The following is a 17,823-nucleotide window of genomic DNA, read 5'->3' as shown; positions in this document are numbered from 1 at the left end:
TTCATATGACATCTAAACAAATTGAGTGGAATACACGTGCAAAGCACATCTGGTTAGATGACAAGAAAACTACACAACAAATATCGTCTATAAAGTAATATTAGTGAGATACGACTAATTACATGATTGAACCTCATCAAATTGAAATAAATATATACATTATTACATTTAAATAATAAAAAATTTCATTGACCATCTCCATACGTTCGTTTGAATAAGATATATATATATATATATATATATATCCACATTGAACATTCACAAAAGAATCTGCAATATTATTTTATGCAAATCTTATTAATCAAATCTTCGCTTAAATTTTTGAATTGATAATCACGTGCAACGCACGTGTCGAAAAACTAGTATATATATATATATATTGACTAAAAAGAATAAGAGATGTAAATCGTAAGAGACAGAATTCTCCTGCTACACTGTCTTCATTATCATTAGTGGCTGAAAAATATTTAATGAAACATAATAATTACGCAAAATAAATTCAACTTATAATATATTCATAAATAAAATTTTATTTATAAAATGTAAAATTTTAATAGAAAAATATATTTATCATAAAAACAACGAATGATATACCGTGAGTTTGCGGTATTTTTAATACATTTCACTTAAGAGTTGTATGTGTCTAGGGCCATTTTGCATTGGTATTAATGTATTTTTATCATGTTTGTAGGAAATAAGTTCTGACGTGAAAGTGGAGAGACACAACTGAAGAATTGTGCAGAAAAGGGCATATACGGACGTGACCTACAGGAATTCTTGACCAAGTGTGGAACCACGGTTACAAACGACGGACCGTAGGTCGACCTATGGGCCGTCCTGCAGTTATGTCAAATGAGTCAGAGAAGGGGATTCCAGTACCTGATTTCGAAAGTTTAAGTATGGAGCCACGGAGGAGGATCCACGGATTGTGGATCGAACCACGGTCCGTCCTGCTGATCCGTCGATTGTTACTGAGAGTTGGAGATTTTGAGTTTTGGAAAATTGCCTAAATCCCAAACCACAAAAGGAACCTACGAACCGTAGGTCAGTCCACGGTCCATAGGTCAGTGTCGTAGATCGAAATCGTATCCAGAAACTTTATTTTCTTATTTTGTTTTCTTTTTATTTGGGACATGTTTTTATATATATAGGGCATGTAAACCTTGTTTTTAGGGGTTAGACACTATTATTTTAATTCTAGTTTTTGGCTTTGGAGATTAACTTGCAACTCTAGCAATTCTTGATTTCCTAAGTTCGGTTTGAAGATTTTAACTTTGAAATTCAAGTTGGGTTTTTTGGATTTCTTCCTCTCATTACATAAGTTCATGAATTCTTCTTCTACTAATATGAATTGTGTTCTTGCTACTATGGGTAACTAAATCCACAACTACAGTTGTGGGAACCATGAGCGATTAACAAAATATGAATAGTCACTAAGTAATTCTTGAATAGTGTTATTGCATGCATTGATAATTCTTTCGTTTAAAAGTCTTTTTAGCGGTTGCAAATGTCAGAACTCGCCTTGTTGCTACTTGCCGGACCAAAGAGTTAGTTAATGAGAAAAGAACTATCAACATAGATTTAGTGTGATATTATCTAATAGTCTAGTGTCAATTGGTGTGAGGGTGAAAACTAAGTCATACATTGATGTGATGTCTAATATGAGGTAAAAGTAAGGGTTAGTAAATTATACACACGTAGCCGAACCAAGGTGCGAAGTGAAATTCTCTAGTTGTCAGACCAAGGAATTAGAGATACATAACTTACCACTTTGCATGTGATACACTAGGAAAGGATTGTCATTACTAGGATTACCGTGTTATGAGCTTATTTGTTTCAAAAATCCCCCCCCCCCCTTTACTTACTTGTCTCGGAAATACGTTGACTAAACGAATATAATTATAAGTTAAAGTTAAGTTTAAACCGTATTCCTCGTGGGATCGACCCCAACCTACAAGTTGGGTTCTTTACTTGNTCTAGTGTCAATTGGTGTGAGGGTGAAAACTAAGTCATACATTGATGTGATGTCTAATATGAGGTAAAAGTAAGGGTTAGTAAATTATACACACGTAGCCGAACCAAGGTGCGAAGTGAAATTCTCTAGTTGTCAGACCAAGGAATTAGAGATACATAACTTACCACTTTGCATGTGATACACTAGGAAAGGATTGTCATTACTAGGATTACCGTGTTATGAGCTTATTTGTTTCACAAATCCCCCCCCCCCCTTTTACTTACTTGTCTCGGAAATACGTTGACTAAACGAATATAATTATAAGTTAAAGTTAAGTTTAAACCGTATTCCTCGTGGGATCGACCCCAACCTACAAGTTGGGTTCTTTACTTAATAACTATCACATATATTTCTTTAGGGAGATGTAATTTAAGCGTATCAACGAATAATTAGGGTTGTGAATGCTATTATAAATGTTGTTGAAAATTATGTTAATATGTATGAATGTAAAAGTGGTGTATAAAAGAGAGTTTAGGGGGGCATTTTTCTTTTTTTCACATTTAGCTTTATCCAAGAATAACTTATCCTGGGATTACTATACCACCTCGAGTGAGGGATAACTTATCCCATAACTAATTGTTAATCCTGGGATAAGTTATCCCTACCTTTGCAACCAAACAATGAATTAAAGGCCACTAAAAAGTTATCCCAGGATTAATTCATCTTATCCATCACACCAAACGATTCCTTAAGACTATAGAGCATTGACTAATCAACCAAGTAGACGGCCAACTTTCAGGTCTCGAATTCAAACTCTGAATATGAAGTCGTTTTTCGATAGAGTGCTTCACTGGCAAAGTAAGATTTTTTGTGCGAGTTTGAATTCAAATTAGTTGAATCACCAAGCGAGTATTGAATATCGGGTGAAAAATAAGAAGTTACATTCACTTTCTCCGTGAACCAAAACAAAAACTCACTTTATCCCTTATTATACGAAATTGTTCGGAGTATAAGGATCAAATTATCAAATTTTGCTAAATATTGGAATATAGAATTTTCAAAAAGAAAATGAAATAAATTATAAATGTTAAGAATTTATATATATTATACTATGAGACACAATCATATATATATATATATATATATATATATATATATATATATATAAAGGAGAAACATAGACAAGGTGATGTGGCACATCTCTATGACTTCCATTCTTATTTAAAAAGTATTTATTCAATTCATCAACTTTTCACCTCCCACAATAATTACCTTCTTTATTAGAGATTTTAATATATATATTTATGTATTCTTCCACCTTTATTTTTATAACTCTTAATTAATTTTATTAATGTAGAATAATAATGGGTTAAAAGATGGGAGATGAAAAGACAAAACTTAACCTATATGTATCCTTCCCTACTAAACTATGCATACAATTTTAGGTTTAGCTATCCTTAGGAAATGCTTCAACGTAAGTTTCAATGTATTTTAATAATTTTTTTCTTTGAATAACAGCAATTTATCTAATGAGATCATGTATTGATGAATATTTATTTCGATTATATTTATTTATATGTGTTCTATTCTCCATATATGAATTTATTTTTTATTGACTAAGATTTCTTATCTTATTAGTTGAAAATGTTATATTTTTGCATTTTATTATTATTTTTTGCTCAATATTTGCTAAATATTAATGATTCATGCTATGTCACGTATATAGAGAAGCTTGGTACATACGATGGATTTCTTCTACAATGGTTTATGCACTTGATCTTTAAATTCAAGGAAATAAATTATGCTCCTATTTTATTTCGATTTCTTTTATAATGTATAATTTTCTTAGATTAAATTTGTTCAAAAATATTATTAGTGATTAAAAATTATTTTCAAGTTTATGACTCAAAAGTACATGGCAAAAGTTAAACTCTTGACAAGAAATTAAAAGGACTACTACAACAAATACATTATTTGTATTGGTTCATAAAATTAATAACATACATTATACATTATATATGTTGGTGCATTTGAAACAATTGTTATGAGTAATGTACGAGTCAAACTATTCACTAAGTAACTGTAATTTTTATTATTTTTCTTAATAAATATTTCATTCAAGTAAATTAGTAACTTATTTCCATATTAATGGTAGTTAGAAGATGAATAATCCATCTTCTTTGGGTTTTTTGTAAATCATGATCTTATAATTGTAGATAATACCTTTTTGTTTGGAGAAAACGAAAGAGAAGAAGAAAGTGTATTATCCATAATAGTGTATACTATAATAGATGAGGACTTAATAGTATTAATTGATGTTCCATCAATTATCTTTATTTTTTATATTATTTTGATTATATATATCATATATACACATAAAATTAAACGTTTACAAGGTGATATAAAACTTTTCAATAACAGAGATTTGTTAATTATTTTTTTCTCATTTCTATTGATATATTTTTACTATTATTTTTATTTAATTATTTTTAGAAATCTAATATCTATTATTATAAGAAAAAAATCAGCTAATGAATCAAAAAGACACCACTAAAATTTACTATCATAATAGTCCAAAAAAATGTCTACATGTTTTGCTCTATTGACTAATTGCTAATTTGCTACAACAATTCCTACTATTTAGTAAATCATTATTAATAATTTAAAAATTGATTGTTAGATCAAATCCATGAATAATGGATCATTATGCACATGTTTTAGGCCAATTAGAAAAAAAAGGGAGAAAACATCCAAATCCCCCCTAAGCTATGAGTGGATTTCCAACTACACATTTATTCTTTACGGATGTCCTATTACCCCCTTGAACTACTTTAAAACGGATCAAGTAACCCCCTAAGTGCTGACATGGCATAGAGAGTGCATTTCACTCTCTTTGAGAGGGTGAGAAGCAAAAAAAAAACAAGTAAAAAGAATATTTTTATTATATTTTTGTTATAATTTTAAATAGTATATTTTTCTTTTTTTCTTTTTATTATTTATTTTTATAAGGAAAATTACCTCTTTTAATGGAGGGGAATTACTTTCCCTTTCACTTCCATGGGAGAAGAAGAATAGCAGTCCCAACATCCCCACTATGATAGATGATAAATCTTAATATTTGTCGGAAAAATTCATCAAACGAGCCGACGATGAGGAAGAAATAATCACCGGAAAAGATGAACTCACCGACAAATTTGAAAATTTATTCTTGAGCTTCAAAGCTCTTTAACAATGGTTGTCAAGGGATTTGCATTTCCTCCTTATTTGTCAAATTATTTCTTTAACTCAAATCAATTAATCTAGATGTTTTCAAACTAAAGAACTCAACAATGGGATTTCCATAAAGGATTCAATTTAGTCTCTACAAATTAGTAATTGAAAATGAAATTTTCAGATTTGGATTCAAACCCAGCAACCACAATTTTTTTTTTTACAACTTTGTATGTTAATGGAGTTTTCTGATATTTGGCTTAAATCTTCACAACTAATTCGAAATCAATTAAAAAGTAATGTGTAGATTCAATACACCAAATCCAATCACATTCACAAACTTCTCAGAGTTGCACAAATTCGATGAACACAATGAAGAACAATAAGTCTTTTCTTTTTCAAATTTTATGAAATTAATAAAGCCAACAAAACAATTGAAGGATTTAAGGTAAGTATTATAGAAATCTTTAGTTTGAAGGATCAGTTTGTGTATATATATCAATTACAAATTTTAAAAGAAAAAGAAAATAGGTAAAATAGAATAAAGATGAAAGAAGGATCTAAAAAAGTTGTTTTTTAAAATTATTTTATATAACTGTCAGCGCGTGTCCATTACTTCAGGTTATGAATGTGGGTTTCTAGTTTTAGGGTAATATTTATTCTGTTTTAAAGTAGTTCAAGGGGGTAATAGGACCCCCATAAAGTATAAGTGTGTAGTTGAGAATCGAATAATATGTTATAGGGTCATTTGACTATTTTCTAAAAAAAAAAGGCATTATAATTTGGAATTTAGAAGATCTGTTCTTATTAAAGTTGAAAATACTGTAAATATCATTGTTAATGTGACAATTCAATAAATCATTTCTTAATCATCTTACTTATTTGTAAAAAAAAAAATACATTTAAATATCAATATAATATCAATTTAGAAAAATAGGAACAAGTTGAAGAGGAAGGGAGACGAAACCTAATAAAGGAGTGAATGGAATAGGAAATAATAATAAATATTTCTCATGAATTTTTTAACATAGTTCATATCATTCGCTTCTTATTGAGTTTTATATATATGCTTTTATTTCACTTCTCTATTTCCCCTGAAGTGTATTGTCTTCAATTTTTATGCTTTTAAAGTATTTTAATTTTATATTTTGTGCATTTGCATAGTAAAATTTTACTTTTTACGTAGAAATAATAAGAGAGTACATTTTAATATTTTTTTGTTATAAGCCCAAAATATAAGTTAGAAAATTTTAAGTTATATCTTTTGCTTTATCTTTTGTTTTTTGGACTTAAAATAAGGTGTTTGAAATATTTTTTATTCTATTATAACACTAAAAAAATTTAAAAATTAAACTATTTCTAAACATGCATAAAATAAGTCCATCTAAGAAAGCTCTTACTCAATACTCTCTCTTTCTCGTTCTATATATGTATAGATATTTTTCACTATGAATTTGAGTATAAATTCTTCAAAACTGTTATGACAATTTTTTTTTTATTTAATATGAAAAATACAACAAATCGACATAGTTAATCATTCGTAATATTTAAAAATTATGATAGAAAAAAATTTAATTTCTCAAATAGTGCTCCTTTATATCCAAAGTAAAAAGGGAAATATATGAAATGTACAAATTAGAGCTGTAATTTATATTTATAAAATTACTTTATAACCGTGCGAAGTGCGGACGATTTCACTAGTTATTAATAATGCATAAAATTTAAGAAATCTATGAAAAATTATTGTCAAAGAAAAACTCACATAACAATAAGATCGAAAGAGAGGGAGTATGTCACATTAACAATCTATTTTTATAGTCTAATTTCATAACAAATAAAAATCACATAAATATGAAGTATGATATTTAATATAGTTTGAAACATAATTAACTTAGTATTTGATTTAATTTTCTACACAATTGTACATACTTAATGTCAAAAACAAATTATTTTAGAACATTTTATTATTCAATATATTATTCTATATGAAATAGAATGTGCTCTTTTACACGACTTCCTCTTTGCTCAAGAGGAAGGACAAGTTGGCAAGTAATTAATGGAATAGTGTGAACAAAATAGAAATATTGAAATAAAAAATTACAAGGAAAGTAGGAATTATTTGACTTCACGTTATATCGGATTCTAATACATCGCATAAGAGTCATGTATTCAAAAATAAGAGAGAGTGAGGAATATAACTTTTTTTGTAATTTTTTCAAATGCTAAGAAATTTTAAAGAATATGATAAAATAAATTGTGTATTTAAATATTTTTCTAAGTAGGAAATAAATTATTCATGTATAAAATTAATAAAATATTTTTTGATAATTTAGAAATCCGCATAACTAATACATGTATAAGTTATGAGTGAATCTGTGTATCATTTTATGAAGGATAGAAGGTGAAATAACTAATGTCAGCATAAACTAATATATAGATACACTCATACCTAGTCTTTATATTACTGATACCAACATAACTTTAACTACCTATCTTAGTCACCAAAAAAATCTTTGATTATATATATATATATATATATAAATCATGGTTGAAACTTGTTCATTATTTAAACTTAAAGAGTTTTATAATGTATTTCACACAATGAAAAGTCATAGTTTTTATTAAGAAAATAAAAAATATACGAAGAAGTTGAAATTCAACACCGAGTACATATACCATATAATTTATTGAGAAACTATTTCCCAAAGGTACTTTTCATAAAAGGAGACACATAAATTCATGTAATTAATTAAATTATGACAGCATATTTATTAGGTTTATTATTAATAAATTCTGTATTAAGATTTAAAATTGACAATCAATAAACAGAGGTGAAATTGGATTGTACTTTGGTGTGACATGTGGGCCAATGGACTAACTAAATGGGCTTTTTAGGGCCCACAAATAGCAGGCTTAAATTGGTCTGTCAGCTTGGAACGCGGGCTGCGGGCCCAATAAATGAGGCCCAGAATTGATTAGTTGGACCTCTAACTCAAGTAGCAACAATAAATTAAGGGAGTTACATATTAGACCGTTCGATAAAAAATATTTACACTTTGTTTAGATTATTATTATTCGTTGTATTATATTGTATTGTTAGTTTAAATATAGTACTTGTTTTAATTATTACTTAAGTTTTATTATATATTATCATTTAAATCCATCGTCAAGTGACAACGAAAAGACCATTTTGTGTAACGATCAATTTGGTATGATCGTATCGTTACATTAATATTTTCTTCGCATCCGTCGTTGCTTATTATTTAATAATTCTATTTTATGATATGCTCTACATTTTCATAGTAGCTCTACTCCGTACCCTAGTTTTCTTGTAAGTTTATCATCAAATTATGGATGTGTGACACTGTGTAACGACGGAGAACGATACAATCTATCCAAACATTGTATTCATTAGAAAATAATAAAGTACAATACAATACAGTACGATACGATACATTATGAAACAATACATAATAACTATCCAAACAAAGTGTTAGGTAGGTGGTTCTATAGAGCTTGCGACAAAGGACACCCTGTGTGTAAGCATAATAATGAAAGGAGGCGAATCCTCATATGACCTATCTTAGTCACCAAACATAGTAGCATGATTTTTAGGCATTTACGATATTTTTTCATCATATCACCACTTGGATTTGAGGTTGAATTGTTTGTCATTTGCTTATTTTTTTTTGGTAAAGACTTAAGAGTGAAATTTTTTGATTTACTTTTTTATTTTTCATTTAAGGTCTTTGAAATAGTGTGTGTAACAAACTTCATTGATTGCTTGTTTGACATAATCTAAACATGAGATTATCTTTTATAGAAGTGATGTCATTTTAGTGATTTTGCATTAAAAATATCTTTACAAAATGTTTGGAAAGATAAAATACATATTATAATGATTTAAATAAGTTTTTTTTTATATATATACTAGATGGGTATGTCCCATGTCAACACGGCCCCAACAAATTATATTTTCAAATGGTAGATGTGCTTAGTCATTAATCAAGACCTTCAAGACAAAAAAGCTAAAACTATACAATTTTTGCCAGCATAATTCATATACATTAATCTATCCTATACAAGTGTCTTCATAAGTTTTTGAAATACACATATCAAAGCTAGCTTGCTAATTTATCAACGTAGGTTCTTCCATATCCATATAAAATTTTCATAGCTCAATCATTTCTCAACTCTATTTTTGAAAAGTTGGTCTATCATCTTTGCTTGTAAATTTTGTTTATGCAGTAAAAGAAGTATTGAAATTACACATTGAGAGCAAACAAATCAATCTCCACAATGAATTACACTTTCTTTTTCTGCATTTTATACTCATAAATTAAATGAATGACCACTGTTGATTGCAAGACTCTTGTGTATTGTCGCATTTTGCAATCCTAGTTGTTATAGTTTTGATATACCACAAAGAGAAATTTTTTAACTTGTCACTCTATAACTATTATTTGATGCGCTGCATACTTTGCCCCTCTTTGCTAACTCAAATTCACTTAAAAACAATACTTGAGAAGAAGAGAAATGATAAAGCAATCAAAATTGTTTGTTCCTTTGGCACACCTTGATATAGTGTAACACCCCGTATCCGAAAACAAACCAAATTACAGAATTTCAGAAGCTACAGGTGCCACCTACGGATCGTAGGGTGACCCATGGTCCGTGCTGGTGGTCCGTGGATGGTCACTGCAACCCTCCTCCAAGAAGCCTTAGAAAAATCGGCTAAGTGCTGACCCACGGCCAGACCTACGATCCGTAGGCCAGGCCACGGTCTGTGGTTCACACCTGAAACCTCCCCAGAACCCAGCCTAGAAATTTGGCTAGGGGTCAAGCCACGCCAGGACCTACGGACCGTAGGTTATACCATGATCCGTGGTCCAGGGTCGTGGATCAGCCCCTCAGAAGTCCAGCTTCAGTACTGATTGACGGACGACTAGTATGGACCGTTAGTTGATCGACGGTCCGTCAATCACTCCGACAACAATTAAGTCAAGGGTCTTTCGGTCTTTTCCTATTTCGTTGGACCACTAAATTACGTCGTTTAGACCCTAAATTATGAGATTTTAGTTTGTTTAAGCCTAGAAACATAACTAGAACTTACCTAAGGTAAATCATTAATTAAAACTTAGAAAATTAGAGCTTGAGAGGAGAAAAGAGGTTAAGAACCCTAGTTCAAGAACACATCAAGATTCCATCAGTTTCAGCCCTGAAATTGAAAGATTTCTCTGTGGAATTTGTCACGAGGTATGTGAGATTTCATTAGTGGGTTCCTTTCGCCCATTAGGTCCTTAGATTTCAGTCAGATTCTTGATTCCCTTATCATGACTAGACCTAGAGTTTCTTGAACTTCAGTAGATTATCATGAATTAGTTATTTATATGTTCCAAATTAGATTATCATGTTATTACTTCGTTTCTTGCATGAATTTCAGAACCCTAGCTATGTATTTCTTTAGTTCTTGAATTACACATGCTAGGTCAGATATTTCAGTTATTTTAGATATACATGCCTTAATTTTTGAATGTGTCATTATCAGTTTATTAATGTGCATTCTCAGTTTACATGTCAGTTTGAGCTATCCAGAAAATACAGAAATTCAGTCATAATGTGTTAATCATTTAATCTATAGGGAGTAGCATAATACCGAGTTGGACTAGGGTTCAACATACCCGAATAGTCCCAGAACTACGAGCCACGTAGGTTGTAAGTCCCTTTTGTGGGCATCATTTTAGTGATCACACCAACATGCCTCTGTACCTTTATTCGGGTATATTGGGTCCTTTCGATGGGACTTATACATCGGACTCCATATTTAGCTCATGTAGTTTATTATCGGTTATTAGTATCTCCTACAGTTCAATGAGACTCCATTGCATTGACCATATTTCAGTATTCAGTTTCAGCATGTTATCAATTGGTCATTTCATGTAGTTAGATCAGTATTCAACATCTATATCATGTTCAGATAATGCTCTTGCTTTATTGCTTGTTCAGTTATATGTTTATTTCAGCTTTACTCTATCCTACATGCTCAGTACCTTTCAAGTACTGACTAATTCTTTGCGCTACATCTTCTCGTGATGTAGGTTCAGGTCCTCAACAGTCAGATCACGCATAGATCGGTTCCCGATCTTCAATCCAATAACTTCATTGGTGAGTCCTCATTCTTCAAGGACTAGTGACATTAATTAATTAAGAAATAATTAATAATAATTAATAATAATTCTCCCACTTGGCTCAATGACCATATAACATTAATATTTATTATAACATTAGTTACGCATACAATAAATCTCTTCTATAATGTCGATCATACATACCACAATATAACAAACTACTAATGCGAGTTATGTCGGTTGTACATAAATTTTAAACTACACACCTCCTTTCATATACTACTACATTAGCAACTCATCATACTAGGTTCATAAGCTATAAAAAACATGTAACATTATGGTCCACAATAATGTCTCATAGAGACTTATCTTGTAATATCTCAAAACAATAATGTATACACCATTATGAGAAACAAGAAATTCATTAATGTATATCAGAAACACATAATTTGAGCTCAGAGTGTAAAAATATCATAAATGTATCAATCATAAGTACAACCAAGACCAATTCTTTGAACACGTTCTTTAAATGTCTTTGGTTGTAAGCATTTTGTTAACGGATCTGCAATCATGAGATCAGTTCTAATATTCTCAAGTAACATTCTTTGTTTCTAAACTTCTTCCTTGACGGTAAAGTACTTTAATTCCATATGTTTGGCACCTTTGGAGTACTTATCGTTCTTGAAGAAGAATACTGCTGCAGTATTATCACAATAAATTTTCAGCAGCTTGGTAATGGTGTCGACAACCCCAAGTCTTGAAATGAAGTTTCGCAGCCATAATGCATGAATTGTGGCTTCATAACATGCCACAAATTCTGCTTCCATTGTGGATGTAGCAATGACAGATTGCTTAGCACTCTTCCACAATATTGCTCCTTCAGCCAATAGGAACAAGTAACCAAATGTGGACTTTCTAGTGTCAACGCATCCAGCAAAATCTGAATCCGAGTATCCAGTAACTTCTAAGTGATTGGATCTCTTATACATAAGCATGTAATCCTTCATTCCTTTCAGGTACCTTAAGACTTTCTTTGCACCTTTCCAGTGATCAATACCAGGTTACTTTGATATCTTCCTAGCATTTCGACCGCAAAACTAATATCCGGTCTTGTGCAAGTTTGAACATACATCAAACTTCCAATAATAGAAGAGTAAGGAATTGTTTTCATTTCTTTTCGTTCTACATCATTCTTTGGGCATTGCATGAGATTAAATTTATCCCCTTTTTGAGTAGGAACTATTCCTGCAGAACAATTGTCCATGTTAAATCTCTCTAGAACTCTTTCGATATAGCCTTTTTGAGACAGTCCCAATAATCCTTGTGATCTATCACGGAATATTTCTATCCCTATCACATAGGATGCCTCACCCATATCTTTCATTTCAAAGTTCATAGAGAGAAAGTCTTTCATCTCACGCAATATGCCTAAATCATTAGCAACAAGTAAAATGTCATCAACATACAAGACTAAAAATATAAATTTACTCCCACTAATCTTTTGGTAAATGCACTGACCAACGGTAATTTCCCTAAATCCAAAATATGTTATGGTATCATTAAACTTTATATACCATTGTCGTAAGGCTTGTTTGAGTCCATATATTGACTTCTTTAGCTTACACACCATTTGATCTTTTCATTTAATTTCGAAACACTGTGGTTGATCCATATAAACATCCTCTTCGAGGTCTCCATTAAGAAAGACAGTGTTCACATCCATTTGATGTAACTCTAAATCATAATGAGCTACCAAAGCCAAAACAATTCTTAATGAGTCTTTCTTTGAGACCGGTGAAAAGGCCTCTTTATAATTAATGCCACCTTTTTGAGTGTATCCCTTGGCAACAAATCTGGCTTTATATCGTTCAATATTACCATTAGAATCGCGTTTGGTCTTGAAGACCCATCTACACCCGATTCTTTTAGGATTTTTTGGTAATTGAACAAGATCCCATACTATGTTGTATTCCATGGATTTTAACTCTTCATTCATGGCATCAATCCATTTATCAGACTCAGTCTTTTCTATTGCCTGTGAAAATGAAATCGGATCTTTATTACTTCCGATGTCATAATCTGACTCTTGCAAATAAATTACATAATCATCTGAAATGACCGATTTTCTTAATGGCACTGTTTGTGGTTTATTTACGTTAGATATTTGTGAGTTAGTTCCTTCTTAAAGTGTTTCACCCAAATATTGTTCAACATTGTTAAAGTGTTTTTCAACAAGAGGAACAACATTTTGGTGCGGAAATAGGTACATTTATGGGCAATGAAATATTTACCCTTACCTCATTAATTTCCACATTTTTGTCGTTCAACACTCCCACTAACTTCACCATTCTCAATGAATTTTGCATTATCGATTTCAACAATTCTCGAACTATAATTTGGACAGTAAAACCTATACCTTTTAGATTTTTCTGGATAACCAATAAAGTAACCACTTACCGTTCGAGAATCTAATTTATTTTAATGTGGATTATAAACTCTAGATCCGCCCATGTGTCAAGGAATCAACTTTTTTCATTATGTTAGATAGCATAGTATAAAATTTTAGCAGCATCATTAGATCTTTGTTTATATATGCTGTTGTAAGATAACTGATAACTTAGTTTTTACTCTGTTGGTATGTTTTGATTTTTAGTTCATAACACAAATAAAGTTCTATAATATATTGTACCAAATTTATCATTTGCGTTATGTTAGACGATTAAGTTTTTGGGATAAACGCGCAAAACACGTTTCTAGAACTAGTATTTAATATTTATGAACGGGTAAAGTAGTAATTACTACAGTCTTAATGGGTTATCGATTTACCCAATAACCAATATTCAAGAACCGAATCCGAACCAATAAAATAACTTTTTTTTAATAAAATCATTAAAAGCTCGTTATTCCCATAACCCAATAACCATAAACTAATAACACTTTTTTTTATTCGATTTATCGTCTGTTCGATTTTCGCATACCCCTAATATCTACCATACCTCATCAATATTGATTAGAGAAAGCTAGTGTATTCACTTACAGATTGAACAATCAAACATTACTGTCATAGAAAAAAATCATATTTAAAATGAGAAACCAGAAAAAAAAAAAAAAGACACATAAAGGAATGTTATGGCTTGTTGTATTTGGAATATTTATTTCTTTTGGAAAAATATGAGACAGAAGAAAAGAAAAGAAAGGGAAATGGGAGGATTGGAATAGTCGACGTGTGCAAAAGAATGCCTAAACACCACCATTAACAACATTAAAGAAAACAAGAAGGAGAAATGAGAGAAAGCAACTTGAAGGTTCTGTTGGTACAAGGCAACCAGGAGCGGACCCACGTTGGTTCCAGGGGGTTCACTCGAACCCCCTCGGCAAAAAATTACACTGTATATATAAGGTAATTTTCTGTATTTATGTGGATATATATATATTTTGAACCCCCTCAATGATAAGGAGAAAGATATAGCCTAGTGGCAAGTTCCCTGAAAATTAAGCCTTACGTCGAGGGTTCGAATCCCTGCATTAGCGTTTTATTTTTTTCTTTTTCAGTTTCAACTTACTTTTTTAAGGTTTCAGTTCCGTTTTTGACGTTTTTTTTTTAGTTTTTTATTTTATAAAACATGCTAAAAGTGTGATTTTAAACCCAAAAAAATTTAAGGGTCCGCCACTAAAACTAAATACTACTACTTTCTTGAGATTTTGTTTTGTTGGCTTATATATAAACGTTTATACTTTTATTTTTCGAACCCCCTGAACGAAAATCCTAGGTCCGCCACTGAAGGCAACAAAGAGGTACTCCGCAATCTAAGATTTTTCTTCTGCCCATGCCCCATAGAAAGGAACAGAAGTTCTTGTAGTGACTCCATTTGTATCGAGGAAATAATGTGTCCTATGTTAATTAGTATCAAATGGTACTGATTCACTTCTTCTGTACTATACTAGACAAAATGGTAAAGCTTTTCTCTTTGCCTCCTGTCTATTCTTCTCTCTAGTTTTTTTTTTTGCGTGGATTTTTCTACTTGTTTCTCTTAATACAAAGATACAAGTAAAGAAGCACTTGAATGCAGCTAAGGTCAACAAAACTCAGGATCCTCTTCCTCAAAGCACCGTTGATTTTTGAACTCATCTAATAGCAGTTCACTATAAGTTCAGTTGGTCTCTAGAAATCATGCAGCGGGAATGGCAACTTGAATCAGAGTTGGATTTAAAATTTGAACTCTATGGCTTCAATTTTAAAGTTCATAACGTTGAACCTATTATATTTTTAAAATTATGGGTTCAGACCTTTTTATTGAATATTTACACATAAATCTATACTCCACACTAGAAGTACTTGTTCAGATGAACCCGATATTATGAGTTTGCTTGCATCAGCCTCCGATGGGGATTATCCTACTAAACTGTCGATGTCTCAGGGTGCATTCGATATTGAGGAGAATGTTTTCCATGACAAATTTCATAGGTATAAAAGTAGGTCCTTATAATAATCATAGTTCGTACAAAGTGGAGGATTCATTTTGCAGATATTGATTTAACACAAGAGTTGATAACAATATATAAATGTTGGTTCAAACAAGGGAGTAAGGTAGGATTATTTGTAACAAAAAATGGCTTTCTGACAGATAATATTTTCAATATTTTAATGTAATCAACTAATCATACACTAGAAATGGTTTCAATGAGGAAAACATCTTCTCAGAAAATATTTTCCATCATAACTGCATTATCTCTCCCAAGTATATCTCTCTGAACAACCCTATGAAGTTTGCCTCAATTCTGCTTTTTTATTCTATAAGTAAAGGGATGGTTGGGAAGCTTGCCTCAGTTCTGCATCCCAGGCGAATCTTTCATGAATAAAGATTTTTGTACCAAGGCCCAAGCTCATGACTTCAAAGCTCAAAATGAACACACTGTATGGAGTAAAAATCCACGTTTTGCTAACAGATGAACCAGACTACGACATAAGGCTAAATTGGAACCGAAGAGACATCAATCCTTCTTGCCTCAGACCTATCAAATACTGGGATCGAACCCTTAGTATGATTTGGACCGATTTCACGTCGCTCCAACCGAAGCTGCTTTGTAACCGGGAAATCTTGGGATCTCTCGCTGATAACAATCACTTTCCAGCTGAAGTATGCTCATAATGGCCATCGATAGACCAACAGTCAGCCTCGAGTCCAGCAGCCTGCCCCCTATCAATCTTGAGCCCAACATCAGAGCTCAACCAGGTCCTACTAAGTAGCCTTTTCAGAACTAGCGTGTAGTCTTTTCACACTATGACGCTGGTCTATAAAAGAACCCTCTCAGAAGAATGAGGAGAGGGAGGAACTTCTATGAAAACATCACGAGAGGATTCTCCAATTTGCTTCCCTTTTATTTTTCTTCGCCTTTGAGTCGTTAACATTCTTTTACTCAATCACTACTTTGTTAACTACTCTTTTGGTTTAGTAACTTAATCACCTTAATTCACCACCCTTAAATTAATTTATTTTTTTAACAAATTCTACTATTGTCCAGAATAACAATTTTTTCGGCAAACAATTTTATGAACCATATTTCTAGAAAGACTACAACATAAAGCATAAAATTTGAACCAAAGTGCTTCATCAGGGAGTAATAGAAACAAAATAACAAACCAGTGTGATACAAGTTGTTCTACATATGATTGCATGAGCAGAACACAAATGAATTAGAGTTATCAAAGTATAGTAAAGAAGTATAAAAATAAAAACCTTAAGTTCAAAAACGGTAGACTCTTTGAGAGCGGAGATAGCATCAAGATCAGCCAGTTCTTTCTCTGTTTTAGGTTCTGAACCTGCCTCCATCCATAACGCCATTGTTATAGCAGCCAAACCTTTTGATTGCCGGAACTTGTATCTGCTCGAAGGTGAAATAGAGACGCAGAGTTCAAAAATGAGACTTCGGGTTCCGGGCTGGACTATTGGGTCGAACTTTCTCGAAGATTTTGATAAATGGCCTTCTGCAGGCCCCGTCGAAGGCTTCTTGGAAAATTAAGTTTCACAGAAAAATAATTTCCCAAAAAAAAAAAACTCCCTATATCTATAGACGTCAAAGTGGGCCAGTCCAGTCCTATCCGTCCAAGCCCTGCGGGCCAAAGAATTTGATGGGGTAGGGCGGGCCGACCCTTCATTTGAAAAGGCTGTAAAATGGTCAACCCGACCCAACCCTAGAAGGGTCAACGACTGGGGCGGGGCAACCCTTTTTTTTTATGTCAAATCAATGTCACAAATAGTAACATTGTTTCAATAATTCTAAATAAAAAATCTAGCAATAAATATTTAAACAAAAAAATAATAATCTCTTAAGTAAATAATATCTGAAAAACAAACTAGTAAACTAAAGAATATTTTTGACTAAAACTTTAGTTAGCAATACATAATTACTTAAAGTATTTGTTAAATGAAATCGAGAAAATTGTTACATACGTGAAAATTGTCCAATATCGTAGCAGAAACGAGACGACAATAAAACTATAAGAGTAAAGAGACAGAGGGTTGTAGTTCA

The 17,823-nt window shown here is 31.6% G+C and overlaps 1 protein-coding gene across 1 annotated transcript in view; it reads right to left on the bottom strand.

Annotated features, from left to right (window-relative positions):
* Window positions 1-17,186, bottom strand: part of LOC125870160 (uncharacterized) — a 49,278-nt gene extending 32,092 nt beyond the window's left edge. The window contains exon 1 of the mRNA XM_049550507.1: window positions 17,031-17,186. Coding sequence (XP_049406464.1) covers window positions 17,031-17,135 — 105 coding nt within the window. The 5' untranslated portion in view covers window positions 17,136-17,186. The remainder of the gene's footprint in view (window positions 1-17,030) is intronic.
* Between the last annotated feature and the right edge of the window lie 637 nt (window positions 17,187-17,823).

Source organism: Solanum stenotomum, chromosome 7 (assembly GCF_019186545.1).
Source record: "Solanum stenotomum isolate F172 chromosome 7, ASM1918654v1, whole genome shotgun sequence".
NCBI classification, from domain to species: domain Eukaryota; kingdom Viridiplantae; phylum Streptophyta; class Magnoliopsida; order Solanales; family Solanaceae; genus Solanum; species Solanum stenotomum.
Note: the sequence above shows the minus strand (reverse complement) of the source record. Positions and strands in the feature narration are given on the sequence as shown.